Source organism: Grus americana, chromosome Z, assembly GCF_028858705.1.
Source record: "Grus americana isolate bGruAme1 chromosome Z, bGruAme1.mat, whole genome shotgun sequence".
NCBI classification, from domain to species: Eukaryota; Metazoa; Chordata; class Aves; order Gruiformes; family Gruidae; genus Grus; species Grus americana.
The window spans coordinates 81,235,257-81,247,734 of NC_072891.1; the positions used below are offsets into that span (position 1 = coordinate 81,235,257).

A 12,478-nucleotide genomic window follows, 5' to 3' on the forward strand; every position below is an offset into this window, starting at 1 on the left:
AGGAAACTTAAGATACTTAGAACAGGATGAATTATTCCTTGATAATGCTGTCCTCTTTCCACTGACTATAAAAGGAGCCTAAGTAACTAATTAGAAGTAGGAATTTTAAGATATTTATAAGCTACATATGTAAATTTTATATATAGAATCCATAACATTAAAAATTGCTGTAGTTTACTCCCTTTCCATCAGGTTATATAGCCACTAACTTGGTGAAATGCAAAAAAAAAGGTCTGGGTTGTCTCTCTAGGCTCATGTTAGCTGTGCTGTGCATGAGGCTGCTGGAGCTGACATAGCATAAGGCATGGTGACCCTCTGTCTTCTCTTAATCCTCTTTTATCTTAGTTTTTAGACAATTTCAGATGACTTGTGTTGGTGGCGCAAAGCACAACACGCACCACTGTCAAATTTTGTAAATACTGGAGAAACATAGCACAAAATCTATTTTCTGTAAGAGTACTCTATAAGAAAAACTGAGTTGAAGCTGGGTCTGGTTTAGCCTTTAAATAACAACTCTTTCATTTGATCACTTAGAAGCTTAAATGCTGTAAATAAATGCTAGACAATGAAGGTAAGTAGATCCTATCAACGGCATGACACCTTGTAGATAAACATAGTTTTGCGTATATATAACAAAAAGTGAATAAATATTTGGAATACAATTTTGCCTTTGTTTTCAAATAAGAGACTTTGCGATGTAAAAAAGATGATCATGTATTAAACTGAAAGAATAAGACAATCGCAGCACTGAGACAATTGTTTTCTAACAGTGTCGATGAAAAATCTCAGTAATATTGTCTAATACTGGAGATTAGGTTGGGAGGAAAATACCTAACCCAAATGTATTAAACTACTGGTGATCACCACATTTTAAAAATGAGTTACTTTGTCAATCTTGAAACAATTTGCTACCTTTTTCAGCAACTGTTTTTCCCTAATAGTGCTTAGCTGATTCCATCACATACAATCAGCAACAGCAACATTACAATAAGACATTGCTTGTTGCTACACTCTACTATTTAGGAGAGGGATGATTTTCTTTAAATCATTGGAGCTCAATGGTGACTATATAAAAAAAGTGTCAATTAACTGGATCACGTTTATCACTCATGCACATCAAGCTGCAGCAAAATACAACCTAAGCAACCAGATGAAAGTCATTTCTGCAGCAAGTAAACAGTTTCAAAGCTTTAAGTACAACTAGAAACGTAAAGGTACTGCAGTGCTGCTGGTGACCTGAAGATAATATGGAGATATAAAAGGAACCTCAGCAGGCTTTCAAGACGGGCATCCTTTTCATCCAGCTGTGCTCTGTAGAGATATGGGCCTTCAAAAAACCCAGCATATCACCGGTTTGAAGATAAAATACTACCAATACCTGTGTATAATTAGAAAGTTAGAACTAGGATAACGTACAAAACAATTTATGCAAAGGAGAATGTTGTGGGGGAGAAGAAAGGTCCAGCTGTTTGGGAACACCAAACAAACCGAGGTGCCTCAGCTCCAAGGAATATTGCAGAGGATGGCAGATCAGAGGAACAGCATCAGAGAAATTACGTGCTGAAGCACCAGGCAAAGGACAAACGAGCAAAGGCATTAAAGTACAAGGTCTTGCTGTCCTTATTGGGCAGTGAGAGAGAGTGGGAAATCGATACAGTGACGGATATGGCATCTGCCGATCTAGCAGAAACAAGGAAATATTTTAAAACACCAAAACTTAACTAACAGTAAATAGGGAAAAGAGAGTTTAAGCCTCTGTCCAGATTTCATAATTTATAACTGCAGAAAATTCATAGTAGAGTGGGAATGGATTTTGAGGAAAATGTTAATTCTTTTGAATGATAGTCTCAGCTAGGAAAATGAGATACAGAATGCTGAAAACCTGTTTACAGCAGCAGTCACCAAGCATCTGAAAGATCAGTAGGAATCATTTTAAATAATGTTTATAGCCTCAGTGCCTCATTCCAGGCCTAAGGCGGGAAGTACTTTAACACTTCCTTTAATGCCAAATAACTGAAGAAATGGGAAGTGGGGTGACCGACTGGAATGACAGTCCTGGGCTGTGTCCAGGAGGTGCAGAAGCACTCCCCAAACTGGGAGAGCAGCCTGGTCATGGTAGTTCAGCAAGAGATCCTCAGAAAAGCCTGTGAGCTGGTGTCATGGTCTAACCCATCTGGCAGCTACAACAACCACACAGCTGTTCAGTCCCCCCGCTCTGCTCCCAGTGGGATCGGGGAGAGAATTGAAGATGGAAAAAACCCCAAAACTCGTGGGTTGAGATAAAGACAGTTTAGGGCAGAAAAGGAAGAGAATAATTATAATAATGATGATGGTAATAATAATGATAATAATAGCAACAACGTGCAAAACAACTGATGCACAGTACAATTGCTCACCACATGGAGCCAATGCTCAGCTAGCCCCCGAACCACACCACCTCTCAGCCAGCCCCCAGTTATATACGGAGCATGACATCATGTGGTATGGAATATCCCTTTGGTCAGTTTGGGTCAGCTGTCCTGGCTGTGTCCCCTCCCAGCTTCCTGGGCACTTCCCACCTCCTCGTTGGCAGGGCAGGATGAGAAGCTGAAAAGTCCTTGACTGCTTGCAACAACTAAACACATCAGCATGTTATCAACATTATTCTTATCCTAAATCCAAAATGCAGCACTAACCAGCCGCCAGAAAGAAAATTAACTCTATCCCTGCCGAAACCAGGACAGCTGGTTCAAGGTAGCAAATGATGCTAATAACCAAATCAAAGTAAGGAGGGAAAGGGACTGCCTTGAAGAAAAGTGAAATTTAGGCTTTTCTTTCTTTCCTCAATAATTAACCTTAAATGCTCTACCTTGCTTAGTTTATACTAAGTTTATCCATAATTATAGGAAGTGAACCATTTTAATTTTTTTAATATCACTTCCTTACCTGCCCCCAATCTTTAATTTTACTATTATTCAGATAATTTCACAGAGATGTCTTCAAAAGGAAGGAAATCCCTAAAGAAAAGTATTCAGGAGCAGAGGAAGTTGCTTGAACTGATTATTTGCATTAGATTTGGTACCAAACCTGAACAGGTATGCTGTTCTGTATCACCAAGCTGCATAGATTTCAACTCTAATGAGTACACAGACACTGAAGAGGCAGGTTACCAAGCTCCTGTGCTGTAAATCAGGTCAGGTAACTGACATGGCTTCTGTAGCATCATCTTTAAAGGAATGGGAAGAGTGCCCTTGAGCAAGCACATAGGGAAATTCAGACCTAGATTATGAGCTGGGAAAGAATTATTTTGGTCATCTAATCTCATTAACTTTTCCCCCACATCACAAAAATACTTTCTTCCACTACTAGTGATGATGGTGGTTGGTGTAAAGGAGTGTTGTGTGGGGAACCTGAAGTTTGTGAGTGAGTAGAATCCAGATCACAACAGATTTTCAACAATGGCAGCGCCAATAAGGTGAGTATTCTTCTTGAACCTAAAAACGCACAGTGTGTGTGCAGAGCCACATAGTACTTCATATTCCTGCCCTCTGGACCTAAATTATGGATGTAGCAATCCAGAACACTTGAAAACAAAGACCATACTTGTTAATGGCAGTATTTTAAAATACACAGAAGTTTCAGCATTTTCCTTTTTGAGAGAAAACTGAGTAAAACAACTCCAGCTCATGACGGAGAAGAACTCACCTCCAGGGTTCATCCAAAAGTGCTGTAAACTGCCCATAAGTAGCAAGTAGCATTTATATACATGATGCAAACATCACTTCTTAGCAACCATTATCACAGCAGGTGCTCTGAGATATGTGTCAGCACACAAGCTTTTAAACAGAGGCACAGTTGATAGCAATGGCATTTGGGCATATATGCTCCAATATAAGTCAGAACAGATCTGTTAAAGTCATCCACATACCACATACTACACTAATAATTTTTAACGGCATTCAGTAGGCTTTTACCACATCTTATAGGCTTTCTATTGAAAATTATAAAAGATAAACCAAATAAGGCATGTGGAGAAAATTCAAAAGGCATGGAAAGCTAACACTGTGAAATTTCATATTGGTAGGCTGGCTACTTTAGCAAAATCCAGAAATCTATGTCTTACTTTAAGCCCATTTTAGGATACCGCGGAATTGCTATTGGGATCATTCCTTGTAATATGTAATTGCTGAGGGCACAGGGCATATAGATAAGTTTGTTTTCACACTGTTTTTCTTACAAATGTGTTTTGACGAAACTCTATGAAAGCAGCATGATGATAAAATTGCAGTCAGTGTGTTAAAAGGTTCCAATACAATACTGTACATTTAAAAAAAAAAACAGCAAAGAGAACAACAATGAATGGATGAATTTAAATGACAGGCATGTCTTTCTTACAGAATCATTACCTAGACTTGAAGCATGTGAGCCCATCTCTACTTGTGGACTGAATTCAAATAAATCAACCTACAGTAGAAGTTAATGACCATTCTAAGCACTGAGAAAACAAGTGGTTTTAATGCCACCTGTTTTATTTTCAAACCAGAAATGTTGTCATACTCTTTAGAAAAATATAGTTAGTATAATGACTTTCAGGAAAGGGTAAATTGGTCATATTCCTGTGAAGTTACTGAACTCTTATCATAGCCATATGACAAATGAAATAAAAGACGAGTATTTCTTCACAACTTTCTTTTGACCTGATGAGAAATAGTATGCCTGATGATACTTCAAGGACTTGCAGAGACTGTGCAAGTGGTCAGAATCCATTTGCAGGTTCAGGTAGGTTCAAGTATAGCAAGATTTAGAACAGAATGGAAAATTTTAGAATACAAGAATTAACTCTGCAGCCTCTCGCCATCTGTAGTTAACTAAAAATCCACTTACAGGAGGAAGAAGACTCCACAGGATATTTCTGTGCAGTCTCTGCACACCCTTGGTTTCTTGGTATCACTGATGGGGCTAAATATGATAGAACTGCCTGTCTCTCATGTGGAGAAACATTTTAATCTGCGTCTCCACTGTAAAAAAACAGCAATAAAATCTTCCTCCTCTCTAGAAGTTACTAACTGCTGTTTCAACAAGCTGCTCTAAAAAACTTTCATCAAATCAAGGGATCCTCAGTTATTCAAAAGTTAAATAGACAAGGCAACTGCTCCTCCCTTTCAGTACGTGCGTAAACTTGGGAAAAAAGATAGTAATCATATTGCTAAATTGCTGAGCAACTGTAGGTAAACAAGATAATATGTCATAATTTATATGTGAAAAGATTGCTGGGGGTTAGTAGCCACGTCTAGTGCTATTGAGGCTTCCCACTGAGAACTGCACTGCAAACTGGCAGATGACTCAAAACACTGCTATTTTCAACAGTTCAGAAAATGTAAATGTGTCAGCAACTGGTCAAATAGACTTCCATACCAGTGATTTATTCCAATCTTTCACATTAGCCTACTACTTACTTGTATAAATCACCCCCAGGCTGTAAACAACCCCTGTGCACAACTTTATAATGAATTCATGTGCTGAATCAGTCTTGCTAGCTTCAGAGCGATGTCAGAAGGTAATTATGAGTAGTCTTGATTAGACAAAGATAATTTCTATCGGCCAGATTTCCTAACATGCATAAAGCTGTTTTTCCAGGGAGCTTTGGAAGGACAGAAGCAGGGGGTGGGGTGGAAATCACCTCACTCAAAAAAAGAGCAGATGCCAGTGAAACAGATCTGCAGTTACTATTTGTGTCCATTAACAAAGGAAAATTCATGGCTGCTGGGCAACTCGTAAAGTTTGGGTAGTAGAGGTGAAGGTTTCCCTCAGAAGGTTTTTCTGTAATTGAGGTACCAAAGACATGAAGATCTGTGTGGGCTTTCAGAGCTTCACCGTCTATATGTGGCAGAGTTAGGATGGTTACACTCAGAAACTGAAGAATATGAATAAAAACCTAAACCAGCCAACCATCCCCATACCTGAAACACAAAGAAACACATAAACATTTGGGAAAATGTATGTGGAACTTTACCTGCAACCACTGTGACTGGTCATTGTAGCCAGAGGTCCAGGCATTAACTTTTCCTTGTCTGTCCAGCCGGGCTTTCCTGGCCTCCCAAGAGAACATATCCATGTTGAGGGTATTGAAAACACTGGAGGCAGAAATCTGGTAGTCCTGGATGTGTCCTGATTTCATCCCTAAGGGTTCAGAGCAACCTGGAACAGGAAAATAAGATCTGTGGCACCACCTACTTATCTCTGTAAGTGGTTTAGGTTTTCCGTTATGGAAAAGACAACTAGCAATTCTGAAAGAAAAGGCTTTAATCAAGACTATTGTTGGAGAAACTTGCAAGCAAACAATGAAAAACAGCCAATTCAAGGCACTTTATTTTAACATTACCTTGGAAGAATCAAAAACAAGATAGAGAATTCAATGTATTTTATCCTAGCATAAATTTACGAAGGCAAACAAACAGAAAAATTACTTTCATCTCTTCTTATCTAAGTTTTATTTTTTCTGTCCAGCAGCTTGCTATTGTTTCCCCTATTCAGTTTGATTTTATCACGCTTTTATGCCATGTCACATCAACCATGTGTTTGCCTACTAAGGAAACATTATTTTTTCTTAAAGCTACTGCTGAAGTAAAATGTTAACAAGCACTGAACTCTTCTACACTTTTGAATTACTTGACATCGAGCCAAAACCTTAGGAAGCCCCAACACCCACTGACGGAGTGGAAGACTACAGAAAAACAACTGTGAAGGAGGGAGAATAGTAGGAGATAATCGCTTAGGAGAAACTGAGAGTTAGTGGCTTATTTGTTTAAGCCAGGTGCACGTCCCACATCACTGGGTTATTTTGATTGTAGCAAAAGACAGATCCTGGGATTCTCCTTTCTCTGTTGGGTGTCCACGAGGAAAAAAAAAAAAAAAAAAAAAAGTGGCTCTGTGTTCTTCTGCCTTGCTATTGTACAGTGGGACCCAGAAGAGGGCAGACACAAGCCAACAGTGGAGATGCCCCTCGATAGGAGCACTGTAAAAACAGTACTGGAAGTCAAGGGAGGCAGATGAGCTGCCTGATTTAAAGACTAAAATAAATAAGGAAAAGAGAGGCAAGTCAAGTGGCTGAGAGCAAGAAGGCTGCTAAGAGGTCAGGGAAGGTGGATGTATGGCTGGGTGGAGTAATGCTTGATGGTTGTTTGAGGAAAAGGTGAAAAATGGAGATGGAAACATAAAACACAAGCAGATTTTTCATTTTCTTCCTGTCCCAGCTGTCAAAAACCTGCATACGTGCAGCTGTCCCAAAGTTTTAACTCCACAAATGAGGTGATCCTACTTAGTTCAGTATCTGACTTAACGCATTTAGATGGCAAATAATATTTTAACATATTCTAACTGTGCCCAGGATCTAACATACCTGGTTTTTCAAGGAATGCACCATCACCATGAATACACAGAACCCTGAGTTTATGTATCATTAGGAGGACAGAGATTTTCCACCTGACACACACACATCCCACATCTCTGATCTGGTTCCTATCAGGTAATCATTTGCTGAGTGACCAGCTGTGTTTCTTAAAGCACAAATACAAGTTGTGAAGGCTTTCCTGCTGGGACCCTGACCTTACTCAGCTGGTGTCTCTTGACAGAGCCGGAGCACAGTGTGACCGCTTAAAACATCTTCAAAGTTTTTATTTGGTTTTTCACTTTATTTGAGCTGGAGATCAAAGCTGGTTCTCTTTTTCTTAAAAGTTCATTTCCTCCACAGTATGTTTACCCAGATTTAAAGACCTGATTCTTTTTCAGTTTCTTTGATATTATTAGCAAAGACCTCTTGGTCAGATTCTACTTTCTGTTTCTCCTGTAGGTTTAATACACAGAATTAAGTGGAATTATTAGGGATTCAAATCAGGAAGGTAAGATCAGGGCCTTTGTTGGGGGTCTAATAGCAGGAGCAAAAGCATATTACCAGAGATGGATAATAACAATAATATGCTTTTTCATGTAGTAACAACTGCCTTTAAAATTTGAAATACTGCCATGTTTCATATTCAATTAAAAAAACAAACAGAAAACAGAGTTAATTTTTGAAAAAAGCCCAAACTTTCAGAACTGATTCTCAGTGCACAAATGGAAATTGCACAGCCTTGTCTCTAGAATGAACTATCTAGTTCAAAACAACCACAAAACAATTTTCCTTGGAGTAGGAGGGAGCAATTGATGGCGGAGATGACAGAGACTCATCTGTTGCTTTAGAGAAGGACTTTGCTTATTATTCAATTCTGAAGTATTGCTCCAGGATCACAAGGGCTGTCAGCAGGAATGTTTCATCTGGGGAATCTGAAGGAGGTTCCTGACACAAACACATGGGTTGTCAAAACTGTTTTTCTGTGCTAATCCAATCCATCAAAAATATTTCTATCTCTTCTGAGTATTATTATTGATTTATGAAACAACAGATGTGTCTGCTTGTGTGTCTGTGCATGTGTGCATGCATTAATGGGATTTTACAGTCGCCTTCCTTCTCCACTGCCCCAAAGGGAGGAGGAAAACAGTTTTTCAAGGTAACAGAAGAAAGTGAGAAGAATAATGAGAACCAGAAGAGATGAACATGATGTACATGGGTAGCAGAACAATGTCTTAGTGCTGTGTCACAGAGAGCAACAGCAGACCCAGTTGTTTCCCAGCTCCTATAGCACCCTGCTACAATGACAGAAGATAACTATTTATTTTGATAGGCGAGCTATAACCTAGATTGCAAAGGACAGAGTCGTCAAACTGGTACAGAACTTTGTGTTTGTAGATAGTCATACACTCATAGAAGTGTATTTATAATAATGGTCATGACTCCCTGGGACATCTCCTCTTCACTGCACTGTATCTTCTTTAAATTTGCTTTGCAAAGTCCCTGCAAAAGGATTCAATCTTCCTTCCCATTTTTACAATCATCTGCTACAGTTAGTGAGAGTTGATGTAGACATACTTATGGCTATGCTCAGTGGAGCATCTTTGGTCAAAATGTTTGAGATGTTTTGGATATCACCATCTGTGATAAATGATGATGTTTGTAAACTGTGATGTTTAAACCTATCTAGGTGTAAGTTTGCAGTTACTTCTTTTTTGATCTAGCTCAGTGAAACAGGAGCAGTGAAATGATGATGATGAGTGTGGTTTAGTATCTGAAAATTGAAAAAATCCAAAGGTTGTTTTCTGTTGACCCTTCTGAGGGCATAATATTTTACTCTTCGGTCTGCACCCTGTACCATGCCACTCATCCACCTCTTCTTTCGCGAAAGCTCAAACTATCAAAGGAAATATTAAATATCCAGTGCAGTGGGTGAAAAACCACAAATGGATTTGCATGCAAAGGTCTACATCCCCCTTGTCTTGGGCCAGGATTCATGCAGTATGGGCAAAAGCAGCATAGGTCAATTATTTGAGGGCAAAGGTGACTTTGTTTTGATTAATACTGTGATATTTTTCTTCTCTGAAAACCCAGAGATTCTTCCTAATATGAACATAGTATTCCTTTCCAGATTAGATAATGATGAAGACGAACAAGGGCAGGGGAATCTAGTATTAAATGCAGATGTTATAAATTCCCCTTGCGTGTGACTTTTTGTGTGAATGGTACTTATAGGTACTGTTAGGATAGAGAAACAGTTACCAGAGAACATGCCAAAAAGAGGAAAATTGCATGATCCGAAGATGCTATAAGTCTCACAAGGGTGGTTAAATTGTGGGGACCTGCATCCCTCTGCAAGAACTGACAAACTCAGAACACCAAGAATTTGCTGAATTGTTACACAGCTACCAACATACATGAGCATCAACAATGTATGACATGAACAGCATGCAAGAAGGCAGAGCCTGCTATATGCAGATGTTTGAGTGTGTGAGTGAATTGCATGAGTAAGCGATTATGTTGTGAGAAGTTACCGGTTTTTAAAAACAACAGCTTTATTAAGAACAGCTTAATGAATAAAGGCATTCTAATAAACAGTAACTGTGAGCTGTTTCTTCACCCACATCAATACACTATGAAGAGAAGGGAATTTACACCACAGAGATGTGCAAAGCACAAGTAAGGCAGGAAGGCACAAGGCCATGAAAATTAATGCCTAATTTATTGATGGCCAACTCCAGAACCATTGATCATGGTTTTCAGTAAGATCTGACCATGGGTCCTGGTAAGTAAAGCTATTTATGAGCCTAGAGCAGATTATATCGAACATTTTGCTGAAATTTGTCCTAAGAAATAATCAGTTTTTGTGATGATCTGGTGCTGTGAGACAGTCTCCTTCCCTTCAGTAGTGACTCTCTTCTCTAGCACTAGGACTTGTTAGAGAAACAAAGTGTCTTTCAGCCTAAGATAGACCACCTGGAATTAGAGTGAATTAGTCTGCTGTTATGTGTAATTGTACTTTTCTTTTAGTAAGACTAAAATTATTCTGCTGAGCCTTGGCTGCCTGCAGTTCTAAGAAATGATGACCTTGAAACTGTTAGGAGACCACTGAAATGAATTCACTTCAGTGGCTTTCACAGTTCTTTGAGCAAAACAATTCCTGGTCATTCTGGCAAGGACTTACTCTAAATTGTGGTTCCAGAAATGGAAGACATAAAAAAAAAATCTAATAGACTAAAGCAGCTAGACAGAATTTTCTATTTACTCTCAAACCTATCTATATTGGAAAAGGGCTACAGTGAGATTAATGCGTTAACTTTTCATTTCTGAATCTGGTTTTGATGCCACTAGAGGACTGAGAATTATTTAACTCCAGCTGTTTTGATATATCATTCGTGAACTGGATGACTATTGTTTGTACAGTAAGCAGGCAGCCACATAAAAATCATTCTTAAATGAATTCAGTGGAGCGCTCCCACTGGTAAAAGGTTGAGGTCTTGAAAAAGATAAAAAATTTACATGCTTTACTGAATTTGTAAGGGAACATGGTTCTTGCAGAGAGTTGCTAGAGGTCAGGCTTTACATTTATGAGCTATAACTTCTGCTACTACAAACCTTAAGAAGGTTTATATTGGCTTCACTTGTTCACTTACTTTTTGCTACGAGACACAATCCCTGCTTCTGCTAAAAATCCACAAAACAAATTTAAACTGAAATCTTGGCTAAAGCAGACCAGCAAAATATATCTTACTGCACTTTTGCTGTGTTTTAGTCCCAGGCAGCAACTAAGTACTGCCCAGCTGCTTGCTCACTCCTCCCTGTGCTGGGATGGGGAGGAGAATTGGAAGAAAAAGGTAAAAGTGGTGCGTTGGGATAAGGACAGTTTACTAGGACAGCAAAGGAAGAGGAAAATAACAAGAACAATACTAATAACAGAATATACAAAGTGGGTGATACACAATGCAGTTTGCTCACTGCCCAGAGCCCAATGCCCAGCCTGGCCCTGAGCAGCAAACCCTCCCGCCTGGCCAGCTCCCCTTTATATACTGAGCATGACGTCATATGGTGTGGAATATCCCTTTCACTAGTTTGGGTCAGCTGTCCTGGCTGTGTCCCCTCCCAACTTCTTGTGAATATTAACTCTACCCCAGCTGAAAACCAGGACAACTTTGAGTGGTCCTTGACGGCAGCTGAAGCACCCTTGTACCTCTGAGGATGTCACACAGCACGTTGGCGTAGTCATCCAGCAGCCAGGAGAAATTATTCAAATCAGCTTTGATGCCTGCTTTTGCCGTGACTCTGCCGTACAGCACTGCACAAACAGCTTTGGCACTCAGAAATCATATTCAGTGCTTAGTTTAGGCTGTGCTAAGTGTAACTGTGAGTTAGAGACTCTCTGTCTCATGGTCTGCTTACTGTGTAATATTAACAGCTCCTGATAGCTGTTGATACTTATTAAAACTGCGATAAATGACCTTTTCTAGGTCGTGCGTAATTGGAGGCCAATGTGCACAGAAAGACTTACAAAGTGTAATTAGGTTGCTACCACGCTACTCTACTGGTATTACTGCCCTACTGTAAGCAACTATGTCACTTACATCATTTAGGTAAGTGTTATGCTTATATAATTTACATAAAAAGAGGTAAGTAACTATCTGGATAAACTCAGCCCTGCCAACTGCATTTCACCAGGAATAAACTGCACACGCTTTACAACTTGGGCACAAGAATGCGCTGCTTGATGGTTGACTTCTGAGATGCGGTGACTGCAGAAAACTCACCTGACAGTTCGCAGCCAATAAGTTCCATTCTCAGTGTGCAGTGTCTTCTGCAAACCTGAGGATACAGCCGTATGTACTGCGCCTTAATTGGAGGGGTGAAGTAGTTAGCGTATGGGGTGATGTTGTCCACGTTTCCACGAAACACCTGTGATAAAATGATATACTCATAAAAATGTGCCAGGAGGATTACTGGAGGTTTAGTTGATTTTCATACCTCAAAAATAGCCGTGCTGTTCTGCTGACCGTCCCTGCGCATTTCTCTGCAAGCTTTCCCCAAAGAGAGGCTGTTTTATCATTTCTAGTGCCCAACACACAATTTTTTAAGCAAAAC

General features: G+C 39.5%; 1 protein-coding gene across 3 annotated transcripts in view; it reads right to left on the reverse strand.

Moving 5' to 3' along the window:
* Positions 1–12,478, reverse strand: part of EDIL3 (EGF like repeats and discoidin domains 3) — a 274,546-nt gene that overhangs the window by 49,029 nt on the left and 213,039 nt on the right. For all 3 annotated transcript variants that reach the window (XM_054810468.1, XM_054810467.1, XM_054810466.1), the window contains 2 exons: positions 12,148–12,292; positions 5,993–6,177 (listed from right to left, as the gene is read on the reverse strand). In XM_054810468.1, the coding sequence (XP_054666443.1) occupies positions 5,993–6,177; positions 12,148–12,292 (330 nt within the window). The remainder of the gene's footprint in view (positions 1–5,992; positions 6,178–12,147; positions 12,293–12,478) is intronic.